The following is a 17,111-nucleotide window of genomic DNA, read 5'->3' as shown; positions in this document are numbered from 1 at the left end:
CACATGATATAATCTTGCCTTGACCAAATCGATGGTTCTACGAATATCATCTATGCCGAGGCTCTTGCGCCATGAGTAACCACAGGACCTCTGTATGAGCGCGCACCCTGTCTCCGGTCTGACGGCATGTGCAAGCGCATCCCAGTCGAGGCCACCATCTGCTGCTAGCTACAACTGAATTTACATCAGCAACCTATCCAAGGGGCAATGTAACACACCAGAGTAGCAGAGACAGTAATACAGAGTAGCAGATGACTGGACTCTGAGGGGAATAATCAGCTCACCGGAACTTCTCGGTAGGTAATTCCGAAGTCTTTGAGTGATCCTACATTGTCTGACCCCCTGATCCCAATGACCTCCTCCAAGGTGTCGTAGGGAGGCCCGGCGACCGCCAAGAGCTGCAGTAGGAGTTGTCTGTCATCAGTTCTCAACTTCTCTCAGTCCAGCAGAAACTGCCGGAATTTTGGTTCAGTCATGTCCGTGATAATTACCTCGTGTCCAGGCCGCAATAGCGCGAACAGAGCGCAAGCGATGGCGTGCGTGCCGGAAAAGAACTGCAAAATCAAGAAGAGGCGTTCGTCACTGGGAGCTCAGCTCAGTCCAGTGCGGCAACGGAATGTGGAATAGATGGGGGAAACCTGGGGGCGCACGATGGCGGCCTCGGCGCCGACGACGTGGGCGAAGACGGAGTCGAGCGCCTCCCTGCCGCCGGCGTCGTCGTGGCCGTACCCCGTCGACCCGCCAAAGTGCTGCAGCTCACAAACAGGCACCCGCGCGTCAGCGAGCAGAAGGGAACGGGGATAGAGAACGAGCGGGGAGGAGGTCTGAGGGGTTACGTGGGGGGCGACGCGGGCGGCGCGGAATGCGGCGGAAACGCGGTAGGAGTTGAGGGCGAGGGCGCGGTCCACCTCCCGGAACTCCGCCTGCAGCGACTCCACCGCGCGGGCCACCTCCGGGTGGAACGCGCACGCGGGCGGCCGCACCGTCCGCCTGCCGCGAGGCCGCGCGACGGGGTAGGAGGCCAGGGTGGTGGCTGTAGCCGTCGACATCGCCGCCGGCGACAGCAACCCGCACACTCCCACCGGCTTCGGATGTCAAACTGAAACTTTATCCACGGTCCTCGGCCGCTTCGCCGCTGCAGTATTCGTCTCGTCTCCCACCTAGGCCCGGCCCAATGCACTCCACCCAGGCCTGGCCCATTTCTGGCATTTAGGGTGATGCTTCAAGCATCGGAAACGTATGCAAAACCAGCAACCTCGTCAGTTTCCACGATAACAGGAAGCAAAAGGGAGCTTCCACTGAACCACAACCACAACCACTAGATTCCGAGCTAAGCGAAGCATGCTCACGAGCAAGGAACCCACCAATGCCATGCGTGCACTCAAAGAAACCTCGCCGCCTTCCTCTTCCAGCTCCCCTGCATATAAATCGCCGTCCTGTCCTCTGAATCTCCCATCCCGTCCATCAGGTACAGAGACCGACATTGGCAATGGCGTCATCAGCAGCGTTCATGGTAGCGGCGGTGCTCGGGCTGGTGCTCGCGTCGGCGCCGGCGGCGCGGGCGTGGAGCACCGAGGGCCACATGCTCACATGCCAGATCGCACAGGATCTGCTGGAGCCAGCGGCGGCGCAGGCGGTGAAGAACCTTCTGCCGGAGGAGGCGGGCGGCGACCTGTCGGCGATGTGCGTGTGGCCGGACCAGGTGAGGCACTGGTACAAGTACCGCTGGACCAGCCCGCTGCACTTCATCGACACCCCCGACAAGGCCTGCACCTTCGACTACGCCAGTACGTTTCTTTCCTCACGCGGAGCGAGCAGCAGCGTACATAAAACTCTGTTTGAATTTCTGTATTGAGATGATGATCGTCGTGTCCGATCGGCAGGGGACTGCCATGACCCCAGCGGCGCCAAGGACATGTGCGTCGCCGGCGCCGTCGCCAACTTCACGTCCCAGCTCATGCACTACAAGCAGGGCAGCGCCGACCGCAAGTGTAAGCGTCTATGCGAGGGTGCTGATATCTTGTACCCAGCGTTTCTGCATCACTGTTCTGAGGTCTTGAATGCAACTGTTGCAAATGCAGATAACCTGACCGAGGCCCTGCTATTCCTGTCACACTTCATGGGAGATATTCACCAGGTATTTTCTTCCTTCTAAAATCTGTAATCCCGTGATTATTGTACAGAGATCAGTCTCTTTGTCTCTGACATAAATTTTCAATTTTGTCCGTGGTCTGTATGTGCAGCCCATGCACGTGGGGTTCACGAGCGACATGGGGGGCAACTCGGTGAACCTACGCTGGTTCAAGCACAAATCCAACCTCCACCATGTAAACAACCTCCTTGCCTGTAACACACTGCACACAATGCCATATCACAGGCAGAGAGCTTAACTCTTCATCTGCATGAAAATTGCATCTGTGATCTCTTTCTCTCTTCAGGTATGGGACAGGGAGATAATACTCACTGTTCTTGCCGAGCGCTACGGCAAGGACATGGCCGCGTTCCGCAAGGACCTCCAGCACAACATCACCAAGGTATGTTGCAAACCAAATGAACTGTCACACAGTTACAGTTACAGACGTGCTCTTCCAAGACCAGGAACATGTCTGAAATTTGCAGAGTATAGGCTTGGCGTTCATATAATTGTCTGTCTTGTTCCTCCAGGGCTCGTGGTCCGACGAGTCTTCATGGAAAGATTGCGCGGACCTCATGTCCTGCCCAACCAAGTATGCCACGGAGAGCATAGGCCTGGCGTGCAAGTGGGGCTACGACGGCGTCCACGACGGAGACACACTGTCCGGTAAGCCACCGCCGGCCGGGCTCCCCGCCTAGCTTCGTGTTCATCATGCCATTGCCATGCCATTCGTCCTGACTGTGATGCTTCATGATCTGCAGAGGACTACTTCGGGTCGAGGCTCCCGATCGTGACGCGGCGGATCGCGCAGGGGGGAGTGAGGCTGGCCATGTTCCTCAACCGGGTCTTCGGAGACCACAAGCCCCACAGCCGCGACGTGGCTGCGCCGGTGAACTTGGTCGTGGCTCATGACGATGAGCTCTAGCTCAGCGTCAAGTGACAGTCGCTGTATTGCATTGCATCCATGTTGACCTGAAGACTTGGGCACGAATCACGATGATGCATACTAGGAGACTACTGCTAACTTGCATGGAAATGATACAGATGATCGGTCAGTGAATAATTGTTTGCGACGCCAACAGCTAGCGTGTACTCCACATGTCATGTCCAAAGATGTAGACATTTATTTGGATGTAACCCAAATTCTGTTGTCCTTTTGTTTTCATGCTTGCTGTTATTTTAGTTGCCTGAATGAATCAACGTCAATACATTTGTCACGGCAAGGCAAAATCGTGTCCACACTCTGCACACATCAGTACCATTTGTCGTGCCATGACAGGTTGCATCCTTGCAGTTTGTCTCTACATTTAAATGTTTATGTAGTTTTTTCTTTACCATTAAAGATGAGTATTTGGTGTTTGTATGTTCGTCCTAAAACCATGTCCTTCGTTAACTCAATCAAATCAAAATCAAATTTGATTAAAATCTCAACTAAATCAAAAACATTCCTTGCTTCACCTGCTCATACCCAAATCAAATCAAATTTTACCAAAACCTCAACCAAATCAACACATTCGTTGCCTTCCCTACCCATACTCAAATCAAATCGAATCTTACTAAAAACTAGAATATGGTGGGCGGAAGGTATCTGTCGGATACGATTCGTGTTGCAACGCATGGTCAATTAGTTAGTACTGTATTTTAGAAGGAAGGCACGTGCCATGCACGTATGGAATCCAAAAAATGTGGTTTAACAAACATTAGACCGCTTTGCACTTACTCCCTTTTTTATAGAGAAAATGAATGTTGTTATCCTGGTTAAAGGGGCTTGTACTTTTCGACTGTTAAAGGCAATCTTGAACTACTGACTTCTCATGGTGTGATAATCTTGTAGGCAATGACATTTTCACTTGTCTTAATATTCAGAGCTTATCTAATTTGAAAAAAAATCATGACAAAGTATTTTGGAACGGAGGGAGTACATACCAAGATAAGAAAAAAAATTGTATGCCCATGCATAATGCTAATCAGAAGTTAGTTCTATTTATAGCCAATCATCAAAAAAAATCTCTATACTCGAGGGAGTAGCATTTCATTATTACAATTAAATAGTCATTTGCCATATGAAATCAGCGTAGTCAAATAAAATAGCAACTATCCTGCAAAAAAGGAAAAGCATTCCAAAACTGTCCAGGACCATAAGTCTTTTGTATGTAAATTCATGACCACCAAGATTCAATAACTTATGTAGTCTACCACTCTATGTTTGAACCATGCCAGATGCTGATTTGACAAAAACAGAAACAGCTAGAGTGCATGAATAAGAAACTACTCTCTCCGTTCCCAAATATAAGTCTTTCTAAATATTCCAACACGTGACTATATACGAAGTAAAATGAATGAATCTATACTTTAAAATATGTCTACATACATTCGTATGTTGCAGTCCATTTGAAATGTCTAAAAAGACTTATATTTAGGAACGGATGGAGTATATCAACATAGCCCGTATATATTATATGGGCTGGCTTTAGGCCAACCCTACTGCTGAAGTAGAAATCCGTTTCTCAGAAATTCAGAAATTTTCGATCTCCTCAAAATAAATTACTGGCCTTTTATAAATTGATGTGTTGTTGTGGTGGAACGTGGTTGCTAATTAGCAAAAATCAGTATCCGTAGAGCATGTGGATGCCTCAATCAAGTGATAGACTGACCCATGAAGACCTCCTCCTCTCTGCGCACAAGCTACTGCGAGTTAGGCCGTCACCCCACAGCTGTTGCGTACGCCGGAAAGCGGGAACATATGTGATATATGTTAGTTGGGAGAACATGAGCGTTCTCAGAGCTTAGCGAATGTCGGCCGTCGGATCGTTTTCTTGATGCGATCTGGATTGTTGGATGTTGCCCTCGGATTGCCTCAGCCGTCGGATCGAGCCCGCGACACTGCTACAATGATCAGTTTCACCCCCCGCTGTAAAGATCTCGTGCCACCGCCGTTGAAAGAACATGCGGTGCCCCCATGTTTGGTTTTGGTAATTGATGACAATCTCTATGGACTAATGGTTGCCTTGAGTTATATTTGAAGGATTTGTCCATAGGCATTTCTTGAAGTCCATATGTTGGTTTCAAGGAGTTTATGTGGTGACCAAGGTGTTATTTAGGAATTATCCAAAGATTGGTCATGTGAGAGTTGAGCTTATTGCAAGCATGTCTTGAAGAAGAAGATTGTGTGATCATTCATGTTTACCTTCAAGACATCATCCAAATGAAGAGAGTTGGAAAGAGTCAAGGTACGTGTTCATGGGCTTGCGTCAAGAGGAAGATATCACTCAACCCATGGAGAGGATGACATCAAGTGGTGATCGTCATCAACATTGCCGTGTGCAAGTTCAAGTGGAGCATCACGAAGAGATCAAGTGCTTGAAGCTTGCCGTCCATTGTGGTGACAATGGACTTGTGAAGATGTGCGGAAGGGTGGCTCACCCATAGTGGAGTATGGGGGAGCAATCAACTAGTCTTCATCGAGCCAACGCAATCAAGAAAGGTGGTCCATCTTGAAGGAGTCAAGATCGTCATCATCTAGCTCAAGTGGACCATGTGCAAGGCAAAGGTTTGCTCTTGATAGGTTTTCTATTTTACCGGTCTCATGATGGTAGTTGGGAGACCGGGTTATAGGATCGATTGCCGTACTATCAAGGGGGGCTCTCGATGAGTAGCTTGATCGTATCGTTCATAGAGAGCTCAAACCATTGCATCCTTGCATCATCTTTATTGGTTCTTGTTTGGTTCTTCTCTTTGTGAGTTTTGGAGCTTATGGTCATCTTGATGATAAGCTCGAGTTCATCAAAAACGGAGTTCACTCGCATCTTCTATGATGTTTTCGATGTTGGAGGTTATGCCGGTTCTTCTCGGTTGGAGGTTTCACTCCTCTATTTGTTGGCATACCTCCCCTGCCTCTTCTTACTATAACCACTCGCTGTTTTGATGCTACTCGTCTTCCTCTATCCAACAAGCTTGAGTTTGCTCAATTCGAAGCTCATTTGCAGAAGTTATGGCAGTTCTGGTCTTCCTTGGAGTGTACTTGTTTTCGTCGACTTGGCATAAGGTTGGCGCCAGCGGTAGTACCGCTGGACCGGAGCGGCAGTACCGCGTATCGCCACAAGCGGTAGTACCGCCGTCCCACAGCGGTAGTACCGCCTATGGCCATAAGCGGTAGTACGGCTCCGGTTCCGCGCTGGTACCGCCTCGACTCGAGACGTGGTTTTTTCGTGTCGGGTTCAGCGGCAGTAGTAGCAGCAGTAGGAGCGGTAGTACCGCTCGTGTGCAATAGTATCGCGGCTACCACCGCCCCTAGTACCGCTGGGTCAAGCGGTAGTACCGCTGCGGCCAACGGTAGTACCGCTGGCTCCAGCGGTAGTGCCGCTCATACGGCTCTCCCTCGCGCTCTGTTTTGCTCCGCTGTCTATGTTCTACCGCCCGGGCGGTAGTACCGCTCCCTTGAGCGGTAGTACCGCTCGTGCGCGGACTGAGCACATAACGGTTGGATTCGGGAGCTCCTATAAAAGGGGGTCTTCTTCCCCATTCAACCTTATCTCTTGAGCTCGTGTTCTTCCCCCATTGTTGACCTTCTTCGAGCTTGCTAACTCTCAATCCCTCCATGGATTCTTGCTAGTTTTTGAGGGAAAAGAGAGAGGAGATCTAGATCCACATTTCCACCAATCACTTTCTCCTCTATGTGAGGGGAACCCCTTGGATCTAGATCTTGGAGTTCTTGGTGTTCTCCTTCTTGTTCTTCCTCTCTTTTTCCTCCCTAGCATTAGTGGCTTCGGTGGGATTTGAGAGAGAAGGACTTGGGCACTCCGTTTGCCCTTGCCATTGAATTTGGTGCATCGGTTTGAGTTCTCCACGGTGATACGTGGAAGTTACAAGTTGAGAAGCTTATTACTCTTGGGTGCTTGGTGCCCTTGAGCTTGTTCCTCTTGGGTGCTTGGGCGCCCTAGACGGTTGGTGGTGTTCGGAGCTCAATCATTGTGGTGTAAAGCTCCGGGCAAGCGTCGGGGTCTCCAATTAGGTTGTGGAGATCGCCCCGAGCAATTTGACGGGTACCGGTGACCGCCCCCAAGGGTTGCCAAAGTGTACGGGTTTGGTGACCGCCCCCAAGGGTTGCCATTTGTACGGGTTCGGTGACCGCCCTTAAGGGTCCCTTAGTGGAATCACGGCATCTTGCATTGTGCGAGGGCGTGAGGAGATTACGGTGGCCCTAGTGGCTTCTTGGGGAGCATTGTGCCTCCACACCGCTCCAAACGGAGATTAGCATCCGCAAGGGTGTGAACTTCGGGATACATCCTCGTCTCCGCGTGCCTCGGTTATCTCTTACCCGAACCCTTTACTTATGCACTTTACTTTGTGATAGCCATATTGTTTCTTGTCATATATCTTGCTATCACTTAGTTGTTTATCTTGCTTAGCATAAGTTGTTGGTGCACATAGGTGAGCCTAGTTGTTGTAGGTTTTGTGCTTGTCAAATTAACCGCTAGGTTTATTCCGCATTTGTTCAAGCATAAACTGTAATTATTTTAAAGCGCCTATTCACCCCCCTCTAGGCAACATCCACGATCTTTCAGCCGTTATTCCCATGCCCCGCCGAGGGCATTTCTGTCTTTTCACCTGTGTGGTCGTGCGTGGCGTGGTGTGGATGGCTGGGTCTCACGTATGGGTGAGGAGAGTGCCCGATTGGTTCAGAACCCTAGCCTCCACCCCCACTCGCGCCCCTCTCCTTCGCTCCTGTCCTCCCCCGCCGCGCCGCCATCTTCCCCGCACTCGTCGCCACCGCTCCCGCGTGCTCTGCCTCCTCCCCTTCCCTCATCCTCGTGCAGCCGCCGCGGCGCTCCCGCATCTCCTCCCCTTCCTCTCCCACCACCATGTTCGCGGAGGCGCTGCAGATCCCCGCCGACCAGGCCGCGCTGGCGCTCGGGGCGCTCGCCGCCGTGCTTCCCGGTGACGACGACGCCCCCGCAGCGGACGACGCGTCGGAGGCCGACCTCCACGCAAACCCTAGCGCAGCTCAAGGCGAAGCTCGTGGCGCCGGGGCCGGGCACGTGGGTGGCGCGGTGCTCACGGAGGCGCTACAGATCCCCGCCGAGCAGGTCGCGCCGGCGCTCGGGGTGCTCGCCGTCGTGCTCCCCGGCGACGACGACGACCCCGCAACGGACGGAGCTGGCGCCTCCCCGCCCCCATCTATCCACTCCGTCCAGGTCTCTCTCTCTCTCTCTCTCTCTCTCTCTCTCTCTCTCCCAGTTCCCGTTCTTATGAGTTTATCTGATTTATTTGTACCAAAATGAGTAATTTTGTCTGAATATGCTTACGGGGAGTTTATCCCAGTTCCCGCAGAAGCATTCTAGAATCAGCAACTGAAATAGGCAAAGTTAGCAACTAGAATTTGGGGTGGGAAATAGGCAAATACATGAAGCATAATGGGGAGTTTGTCTTCGCGACAATTATGGAGCGGGTGCTCTGCTTCGAATATATGCATGGCGGAAGCCTTGATAAACACATTGAAGGTAGGACTATCAGTGTGGATTTAAGTATCTTATATGTAGTGGGAGTTCAACTCTTCTGCAGTTGTTTCATCTTGATACTGCTCAAATAATCAATGGAAGTTTCCCTTATCTTCAAATATATATGGTTGACAATTGCCTACATATATTAGTTTGCCTATCAAGATGAGTGATTCAACAGCTTATTTTATACGTCTTTTGCTACTAATCGCAGATGAAGCTTGCGGGCTTGAGTGGCCCACATGTTACAAGATTATTAAAGGGACTTGTGAGGGAATAAATTACCTTCACAACTCCCAGGAAAGGCATATTTACCATCTGAACTTAAAGCCTAGTAATTTTTTGCTGGATAAAAGTATGACCCCCAAGATTGCAGATCTTGGTTTGTCAAGACTTGTTGATTCAATAGAAACAGATGAACCAGATATGCGCCAGGGAACACTGTAAGTTGATGGATGATCATACTCTGAGCCGTTCATTTTTTCAAAGATATTCTGAAAAAAAATCCTTGTATTTTTAACTAACTATTAACCATATAAATTAAGGTTATCCCTTTATGAGATATTCTGAATAAACAGATGAACCATTTATTTTATCTCCTGCCAAAATAATGAGATGATCTATATTTATGTCCCTTCTATTTTAATTAGATAGTGTTATCAGGGATATATAGTTTTGGAAGTTCAAACTAGATCTATTCATTATTATTAGTAGTTGAGCTGCTGATTGTAACAATATGCTTACGTGAGTTTCAGACTAAGTGCTCTAATATTCATTGTTAGTCAAATTACTTACTATTGAAATGTCGTGGTTCTCTATATATGTCATCTCTCATTGGATGTCTGAATTTAGACTCCGGCTGTAGGGTTGTTTGTGTTGTGTGGTATGAATTGCCTTTGTACGTCAAAATGCATGTATCAAGTGTCGATTTTCTAATAAAACGATCTGTATATCTGCATTACAGTTGGAATATTCATATGTATGGTTTCATGCTTCCAAGAATAACAAACACTATGCACCCAGCTCTCTCTTTTGTGGCCACTAACCATTCACTTTTTTTTGTTCCTACAACCTGCATTGGTGTAAGTTAGATTTTATATTGCCTACTTCAAGCACCGATGGACCACCACATGTTTGAATTATTTGTTTTTCAGAGATTATTTCTCTGGATTTCCATTTTTATTGATCAGAAGGCACGGGTGCAAGTATCAACAATTACAGTGTTGAGTGGTCGTAATCACCCGCTTTTGTGCCCACATTTTTCAAAAATACTGCAAAGATACATTTGATTTTAATTATGTTAAAAACAACAGTTTGGTCTGGACTAAGTACAAAGTACCAAATTGACATTTTCCCCTTGGTTATTTACTTACTGTAATGTGTCAGATGGCAATAAGTAGGTGAATTATATGCTGGGTTGCAAATTGTACTTCTAAGTAAGACCACATGAACTGCTAATCAGATTATCCGTGTAATAAAATCTTCTTTAATCTAAGCTTCAAAGCTACACGAACTACCATATTTTCTGATTTGTTGGCTGCACTAAAAATAGGGACATGCTCTAACAGTGACACTTTCTATTTGCAGTAGTATTGTTGAGCCAATTGATACTAGGTGTGCATGAATATTTGCCTTGCCAGTATGATTTGATTCGGACGTGGATGGGTCCTGTCTTCTATTCTGCTTGTTTCTTCCCATGTTCCTCATCTTTCTGGATGTGTCGCAGTTGGGACGGTGGCGTGCCGGAAGGGCTGTCTTGCGAGTTGACCGGAGTGGGAGTACACCGGAGAGGCTTCTGAGATGGCTGAGGTGGTTCTTCGCTCCTCTGATTGTCTTCTCGTTTGTGTTGTACATGTGCTCATCCTGGGATTTGTTGTTTTTAGGGATCTGTCTAAGGTTTGCTGGTTGATTTGTCCTGACTGGGGTCTGCTTGTTCTCTTGGCTCCTGGGCTGTGCTGCTCGAAGTTGCTTCACTGGTTTCCTTGCAGGTGATTCTTTCCTCTCGCCTGCCCTCTTCGGTGTTTTTTCTAGGTTGTTTAGATGTGTACTTCAAGTTCATATATACGGTGGCGCTCTCCCCTCCTCTTCTGTAGAAGGCGAGATCCTTGCTCCTTTTTTTATCTCTTCGAATCCCTAGCTTCCGCGAATTTAGTCCATAATGTGGAGATGTTCTTACAGTACCGTTGATCTGGGCATCCAGGCACCCAAGCTTTTCTTCGCGCGATGGCATCAGGCACACGGAGGGAACTCTTCTTCATCGGTGCGATGAACAATGACCGTGATCTCCGTTCCACACCGTCACCAGCTAGCAAGGTAGACCTCGTTTGCTTGGTCAACTCTACAACATGCATGTGCTAGACTTGTTCGAGATTTATGCAATTGGGCATGTCGTTGATCAACGACACGCAGAGCATATTTTTTATATGTGATTTGTAGTAGAATGGTCGTATTAACTCTGTCGATGCTTGCTGTGCAGTCCACTGTGTATCAGATTCTTTAGATCCCGTGAATAGCCATTTTTTACCGGGTTCATGCTTGATCTGTGGTCTCCCGTGTATCATGCCGTTTGGCTTCTGTAGTTTACCTGCTTGCGTTTGCCAATCGTGGTCAACACACAACACGATTGATGTTTGTGACCTGCCTTTAAAGAATGTGCCCTGCCTTACTTAAAAGCATGTTTACATAGTCGTTGTGTTGCTGCAGATCTCTGGTTTGTTTTTCGGGCTTCTGTTGCACGTTTGCTTTGCTTGTCCTGAACCCGTCACCGATAAAGGCTAATGCATTTCCATGTTTCTATTGCTTTAGTAGCATGATATTTCCGCGTATTCCTGTTGTGGTCTGTACTATGTGTAAATGACTTACCACTCTACATATTTTAATAGATGAAGCATTCTGTCACGGTTAGGCCGAAGGCTATGCTTAGCGCTGTTCTTGCTGAAGATGGTTTACCAGAGGTGAAGTACAAGACCTGCGCATCTTACCATGGCCGTGTGGCGGCTACTCCATCACAGTCGCGTTCATCTGCAGCGGCAAAGCATATGAGGATCAATGGCGACCCAGCTGTGGATGCCAATGGGCCATGCAAAATGCTGCTCCTCGGTGCTTGGAGCATCTTCAGGCCACCATGGATATTGAATTTGACTGCCCTCAAATGCATAAAATTAAGACCGAGATGAAGTACCTGTCGGGCAGTGTCGACGAGAAAGACAGGAAGATCAGAGATCTGAAGGCTAAGGTGGAAAAAAGGAATCTGCGGGTCAACGGGCTTACCAAGGGCTGGGGTCACTGGCAGATTACCTGCTCGGATCTGCATATGATCAAGCTTTGCTTCCGACTGGTTCTTCGGTAGTTCGTTTTTTATCATAGCTGAAAATGCATTGCACCGTGTATGCTTACTCTCCTATGATGCTTTCTACGCTCTTGTGTTAGGTAAGGGGCATTTTTTGCTTCGATCATTTTGATTCTGATTAGATCTTTATTTCCATTTGACTTCCTGCTGTATCTTCATCTCCATTTAACTTATTGATATGGTTTCGTTTCATTCTGTTTTAGCGTACTTACAATTAATAACTTTATAACCAACTCCTGACGTCACTATTTCGTAGTTTGTTTTGTTTAGAACAACTTGACATGCACCCTTTTACCTCACGCACTCAAGATATAATATTTATCTTTATTTATATATACAACAACTTCATGGATGGGTGTTTGGAGGTTTTTGAGGCTGCATTATGAATAGGTGATATTAAGCGAATACCAGTATTTTTAGGTGCATTTTATCGGCCATCTATTTACAGCTTCAGTTACTTCATACGTTAGTCCCATTTGAACACATGGTGATAATATCATGCTTTCATTGCCTTTTCTTATCGTCGGAATAGCAGTCTGAGTTACTACAAACTTAACATTACACGCTTGACCAAAACGTTCGGACCGGCACCCTCGCGCCTTACCCGATCTAGTATGTATAGTCTGGGGACCCATGGGTGAGAGCACAGATGCTTGGGGATGAGGATAGCCTCGATGCACACATAGTTCGTATGTCCTTAAATTAATTATTAAACAACTCCATAATTGATCCTCGTGCCTATAGGCAGGAAATTTATTTACTAATACGACTGTCTCCTGGTTCATGTTCTCTGGCACCTTAGGGGACGTCCGATACTACTCCTATGACGTGATAAACAGGGTCAAAAACGACAAGAGGGAAAAAAGGGGAAAAGAGATGCATTGTCTTACGTGCCATGGATAACATGCTCGATGTGCTCGAGGGCATCCGCCAGGGCGACTATCGCCGGCACCACCCCGATTCGCAGTCGCGGCAGGGGCGGAGCCAAGAAATTGTGCTAATGGGTTCCTAAGGATTTGACTATGAATAACTATTGTATGCAGCGGCGGAGTTTGCTAGAAATTTCAAATATAAGCTCGCCAAAAGGATATCTAACCCAATGCCCCCCCCCCCCCTCACATTATTCGATGGGGGGTATTCTAGACTTTTTATTGGGCGGAGAAAATCCATTAGGTTCACCGTTTCTACGCTGCCGTTGGGTGGCGGTGGCTGGTGCACCGAGCTAGAAGACGAGGACAATGCGTGACTGAACTTGACGATGACGACGCCGCGCGTGCTGCGAGCTCAATATCCGGCTGAGCGTGAGCATGGTGGGAGTTAATTGCATATAGGGACAGTTTCATTTCTCCTCCTAACTCGAACCACCACCTGGCATTTGCCCCTAAAATTTGGGTATGCTCAAAAATACCCCTCTCCTGTCTGTGGCCCTTACAGAAATCCCCTTTCGGCCCGTTTCTGTCGGGTCAATGGTCTTTGATCGGTAATTGGGCGTCTGTCCGACATTGTTGCCCCTGGTTCTTACATGTGAGCCCGCCAAAAGGTTATCCACTTGCTCACTCTGTTTCTTCTACCTCGCCACGGCGCACAGACGGGAGTGAGGCGATTCATCGGCAGTGAACTGCGTCGTTCTGGAGCTCGGGGAATGAGGTCGCACATTAGGTGCGTGGATGTGCACCTAACGCATGTCGTCCGCGAGCTCTTTGGTCGCTGGCGAGGTAAGTTTTTCATCTCTAATTTGTGAATTTTGCATTAGGGTTTGAACTCAAGTTGGGGAATTTTCGGTCGTAGGTTGATGGGGTCGGGATTGTGCAGTCCTCGTCTGAGTTCTGGATGCCGGATCTTAGCTTTTGCGGCCTTGAGAAGCTTTCCAAACATCCGTGTCTGGGGCACGGGCTCGTTCCCGCTCACTGTGTCGCCTGGGGAGGAGCAAGCACGGGGAGACATTTCCTAGGTTGCCCACATGATGTAATTTGCATAGATTTTATCTGTTTGCTCCACATTGTTGCCAGTATTGCATTTTGACGATATTTTTTTATGTTGCAGCTTCCTGATGAATGTGAATGGGCTGTTTGGGTTGACCCTCCTCCTCCAGATCGTGTTGGGCATGCTTTTAAGGAACTACATGCTAGGCTAGAAGCAAGTTGGCTCAAAGCTCATCGTTTGGAGAGGAGGGTGGCACATCTAAGAGAGAGAAAAGAAGCTCAAGTTAGAGTTGAAGAAGAGGCATGATTAGATGGAAACATGGGCATTTCTGATGACTATTGGCATATGCATTCTGTCCTATTTGTTTGGTTCAAAGAACACATATTAGTTGGCTTCGGTGTTGTAGGCAGTGAGTAGAACTTACTTGATGATGTGAACCTTGTAATGATGTGAGTTGTTCCTGGTTGTGTGCCTCTGATGTTGTGCACCTTTTGCAAAGACAAATTGATTGAGAAACATCAATTTGGTCTTGTGATCTCTTTGTCTTACTGTGTTTGTTTGTGTTTTTTTACATGAATGATAGTGCATCAGTGTGGTGTTTTGAATTGCAACATCAGTGATAGAGCAGCAGTGCATAAGTTTTTTTTATATGAATTTGGAAAATGAGCATAGAAACATCTATAGCACTTAACAAGGAACAAAAACATGCGAGGATGAAAAACACATGATCTGGGAGAACAACATGACGGGATCAACACGAATATATGGCCAACAACAACATCACTTAAGACAGGACCATAGTTCAACATGGAAAATAGTACATTAATGTGAAAAATGCTCTTATATTATGGGACGGAGGGAGTAGAATATAAAAATAGGAAAAAAATCATACTACTTCATTGCATAAATGGAGGCAAACGTTGGATTATTGAAGGCGCGTGGGGAATAGCATGAGCCACAATCAATCAACCAGCCAGAGCCCTTCCAAATTCTTGCCACCATCACCGGATAACCAATCACCAAGACGACCCATTGGCTTCGACATTAACCATCGAGCTGCTGTAGTGGCTACTTAAACACTGCGACAACCCCAAGAGGCCGTCTACCTCCTCCCCTTCGCCTCGCACCGAGAAATGGCCGAAGCGGACCTCACCGGCCTCGTCGACGACTTCTACTTCTCGGCCCTCACCCACGCCCAGAACGACGCCGACGCCGCCGAGGACGATGAGCTCTTCCCGATATCCGACGAGAAGTACGCCGCCGAGCTCCAGCTCCAGGAGGTGATCATGTCCTCCGCCATCGCGGCTGCCGCCACGTCGTTCCCGGCACATCGCAGTATCGCCACCACCAGCAGCAGCGCAGTTGTCATGTACGGTGAGTGCTCCTCCGCCGTCGCTTCTTCATCTTCGTGCTCTGGGCAACCCAGTAGTTCCTCCGCGACGGCGACGGCGTCGCCCGCGCTCGTGTTCTGCAAGATCTGCATGGACGCCGTGCCGGAGTCGGACGCGCACCGCGCGAGCCGCGGCTGCGCGCACGCCTTCTGCAGCGCCTGCCTCGCGGGCTACATCGGCGCCAAGATCCAGGACCGGATCGCCGACGTCAAGTGCCCCGAGGAGCGGTGCACCGGGGTGCTCGACCCGGCGCTCTGCCAGGGCATGCTCCCGCGGGAGGTGTTCGAGCGCTGGGGCGCCGCGCTGTGCGAGTCCATGATGCTCGGCGCCAAGAGGACCTACTGCCCCTTCAAGGACTGCTCGGCGATGATGGTGGCGGACGACGACGGCGGCGACGTGACGCAGTCCGAGTGCCAGGTGTGCCGGCGGCTGTTCTGCGCCCGGTGCGCCGTGCCGTGGCACGCCGGCGCCGACTGCGCCGCCTACAGGAAGCTCGGCAGGGGCGACAGGGGCAAAGAGGACATGCTGCTGCTGGAGACGGCCAAACAGAAGAAGTGGAAGCGGTGCCCCAAGTGCGAGTTCTTCGTGGAGAAAACCGACGGTTGCCTCCACATCACCTGCAGGTATGGTGCTAGCATTTACACTTCCTGTTTATTGCACACTTCTGTTTGCTTTGTTGCCGAGATTTCCGATGGTTGTTTCATTTCCTATGCAGGTGCGGCTTCCAGTTTTGCTATGGATGTGGCAACCAGTGGGGCGTGACGCATGCTAGCTGCAGCACGGCGTGATAGGATGGTCGATGGGCTGCCCATGCACTTGCAGAGTTTGCATCTTGGGAGCCTGACGTTGTTTGGAACGCGAGACACATTTCTGATTTCTACGGACTTCAAACTGTTTTGTGTGGATTTTAATTATGCAAAATTATCGTTTGAACAATAATCTTTAGTGTTCTTGGATGAATTGGTGATGACATGCAACAAGCTGGATTTCAACCCAACTCTCGTTTTAACCCGAAGTTGTACTAAAAATCATGTTCCCGTTTGGGCATTTGTATCAAGGCACTCAACCAACAGACCTACTTCCGCACTATTTACGTTTCACACCGTCAATATAATTTCTCATTTTCCTAGTTTTTCTTTCAAACCAGGACAACTCCAAAAGGTTGTGGGTTTTTTCCTACCTATGGAGGCTTTCCCTTAACCGTCCCCATGGGTTGGCTCCACAAAGGTTAATACAATATGTTTTTTTACATGGAACACTGTGCATCCCTTTAATTAGTGGACTCGGCCAAATCGCGTGGCACAACACTATTTATTAGGGGGGAATCAGAGAGCCAAACACCCTAGCTACCAGGAACCACCCTAACACCATGACTAGCCAGGACATGAGTGGGCCTATTACATTCACAAGGGCAGAAACCAACCTTGTATTCTATAAGGCTCATCTGCAATAGATACTTTGATTCGTGAAAAAAGGATGCCTAGCTATGCACTATCCCAACCATCTAATTCCATAACCAGTTTGAGGGGTCAGGCATGAAGGTAACTTGGCTCATATCAAACCCCTTAGCACATGCCACTCAGATTAATTGGCCACCCCTTTCATGTGTGATTTCTATGTTATACATAGTTGTGATTATCTGATGGACTAGTAGAAAACAGGGCATCTGTGTTCCGGTTGGCTTACGAACCGGGACTAAAGGGGCTCCATGTGGCTGCTGTGGGGCGCCCAGGCAGGAGGACCTTTAGTCCCGGTTGGTAACACACTAACACCGACCGGGACTAAAAGGCAGCCACGCGTCAGCAGCCCCCAGGCGC

At 48.6% G+C, this 17,111-nt stretch overlaps 4 protein-coding genes across 6 annotated transcripts in view; 3 read left to right on the top strand and 1 right to left on the bottom strand.

Moving 5' to 3' along the window:
* The window catches only part of LOC123055013 (uncharacterized protein YnbB), a 3,944-nt gene extending 2,835 nt beyond the window's left edge, over positions 1 to 1,109 (bottom strand). Inside the window, exons 1-5 of the mRNA XM_044478910.1 lie at positions 837 to 1,109; positions 639 to 749; positions 492 to 554; positions 285 to 398; positions 19 to 168 (exon numbers count right to left, since the gene is read on the bottom strand). Coding sequence (XP_044334845.1) covers positions 19 to 168; positions 285 to 398; positions 492 to 554; positions 639 to 749; positions 837 to 1,049 — 651 coding nt within the window. The 5' untranslated portion in view covers positions 1,050 to 1,109. The remainder of the gene's footprint in view (positions 1 to 18; positions 169 to 284; positions 399 to 491; positions 555 to 638; positions 750 to 836) is intronic.
* A 317-nt stretch (positions 1,110 to 1,426) lies between these two features.
* On the top strand, positions 1,427 to 3,340 carry LOC123050457 (endonuclease 1). Of its 2 annotated transcripts, XM_044473246.1 has the most exons (7): positions 1,439 to 1,787; positions 1,884 to 1,991; positions 2,082 to 2,137; positions 2,244 to 2,327; positions 2,439 to 2,534; positions 2,665 to 2,800; positions 2,896 to 3,340. In XM_044473246.1, the coding sequence occupies exons 1-7, from the start codon at positions 1,490 to 1,492 to the stop codon at positions 3,057 to 3,059; spliced, it is 942 nt and encodes a 313-aa protein (XP_044329181.1). In that variant the 5' UTR covers positions 1,439 to 1,489; the 3' UTR covers positions 3,060 to 3,340. The 2 variants fall into 2 exon arrangements, with proteins under 2 accessions (XP_044329180.1, XP_044329181.1); XM_044473245.1 differs by having other exon boundaries at positions 1,427 to 1,787; positions 1,884 to 2,137.
* Positions 3,341 to 7,781: 4,441 nt separating this feature from the next.
* Positions 7,782 to 12,172, top strand: LOC123050455 (uncharacterized). Of its 2 annotated transcripts, none has more exons than XM_044473243.1 (5): positions 7,782 to 8,328; positions 10,358 to 10,440; positions 10,515 to 10,619; positions 10,810 to 10,944; positions 11,514 to 12,172. In XM_044473243.1, exons 1-4 carry the CDS (start codon positions 7,996 to 7,998, stop codon positions 10,898 to 10,900), a joined length of 612 nt encoding a protein of 203 aa, XP_044329178.1. In that variant the 5' UTR covers positions 7,782 to 7,995; the 3' UTR covers positions 10,901 to 10,944; positions 11,514 to 12,172. The 2 variants fall into 2 exon arrangements, with proteins under 2 accessions (XP_044329178.1, XP_044329179.1); XM_044473244.1 differs by having other exon boundaries at positions 7,788 to 8,328; positions 10,832 to 10,944.
* A 2,864-nt stretch (positions 12,173 to 15,036) lies between these two features.
* On the top strand, positions 15,037 to 16,082 carry LOC123050454 (probable E3 ubiquitin-protein ligase RNF217). The gene is made up of 2 exons (XM_044473242.1): positions 15,037 to 15,917; positions 16,010 to 16,082. Exons 1-2 carry the CDS (start codon positions 15,037 to 15,039, stop codon positions 16,080 to 16,082), a joined length of 954 nt encoding a protein of 317 aa, XP_044329177.1.
* Positions 16,083 to 17,111: the final 1,029 nt, after the last annotated feature.

Source organism: Triticum aestivum, chromosome 2D, assembly GCF_018294505.1.
Source record: "Triticum aestivum cultivar Chinese Spring chromosome 2D, IWGSC CS RefSeq v2.1, whole genome shotgun sequence".
In the NCBI taxonomy this organism is placed as follows: Eukaryota; Viridiplantae; Streptophyta; class Magnoliopsida; order Poales; family Poaceae; genus Triticum; species Triticum aestivum.
Note: the sequence above shows the minus strand (reverse complement) of the source record. Positions and strands in the feature narration are given on the sequence as shown.

What these genes read in the sequence shown, in the direction of transcription:
- LOC123050457 (XM_044473245.1), top strand. Translation starts at nt 1,490, where the DNA reads ATGGCGTCATCAGCAGCGTTCATGGTAGCGGCGGTGCTCGGGCTGGTG. An exon ending in TCCAGCACAACATCACCAAG is followed by an intron (nt 2,535 to 2,664) that starts GTATGTTGCAAA and finishes TTGTTCCTCCAG; the next exon opens with GGCTCGTGGTCCGACGAGTC. An exon ending in CGACGGAGACACACTGTCCG is followed by an intron (nt 2,801 to 2,895) that starts GTAAGCCACCGC and finishes CATGATCTGCAG; the next exon opens with AGGACTACTTCGGGTCGAGG.
- LOC123050455 (XM_044473243.1), top strand. Translation starts at nt 7,996, where the DNA reads ATGTTCGCGGAGGCGCTGCAGATCCCCGCCGACCAGGCCGCGCTGGCG. An exon ending in CATCTATCCACTCCGTCCAG is followed by an intron (nt 8,329 to 10,357) that starts GTCTCTCTCTCT and finishes GATGTGTCGCAG; the next exon opens with TTGGGACGGTGGCGTGCCGG. An exon ending in AGGCTTCTGAGATGGCTGAG is followed by an intron (nt 10,441 to 10,514) that starts GTGGTTCTTCGC and finishes TGTTGTTTTTAG; the next exon opens with GGATCTGTCTAAGGTTTGCT.
- LOC123050454 (XM_044473242.1), top strand. Translation starts at nt 15,037, where the DNA reads ATGGCCGAAGCGGACCTCACCGGCCTCGTCGACGACTTCTACTTCTCG. An exon ending in TGCCTCCACATCACCTGCAG is followed by an intron (nt 15,918 to 16,009) that starts GTATGGTGCTAG and finishes TTTCCTATGCAG; the next exon opens with GTGCGGCTTCCAGTTTTGCT.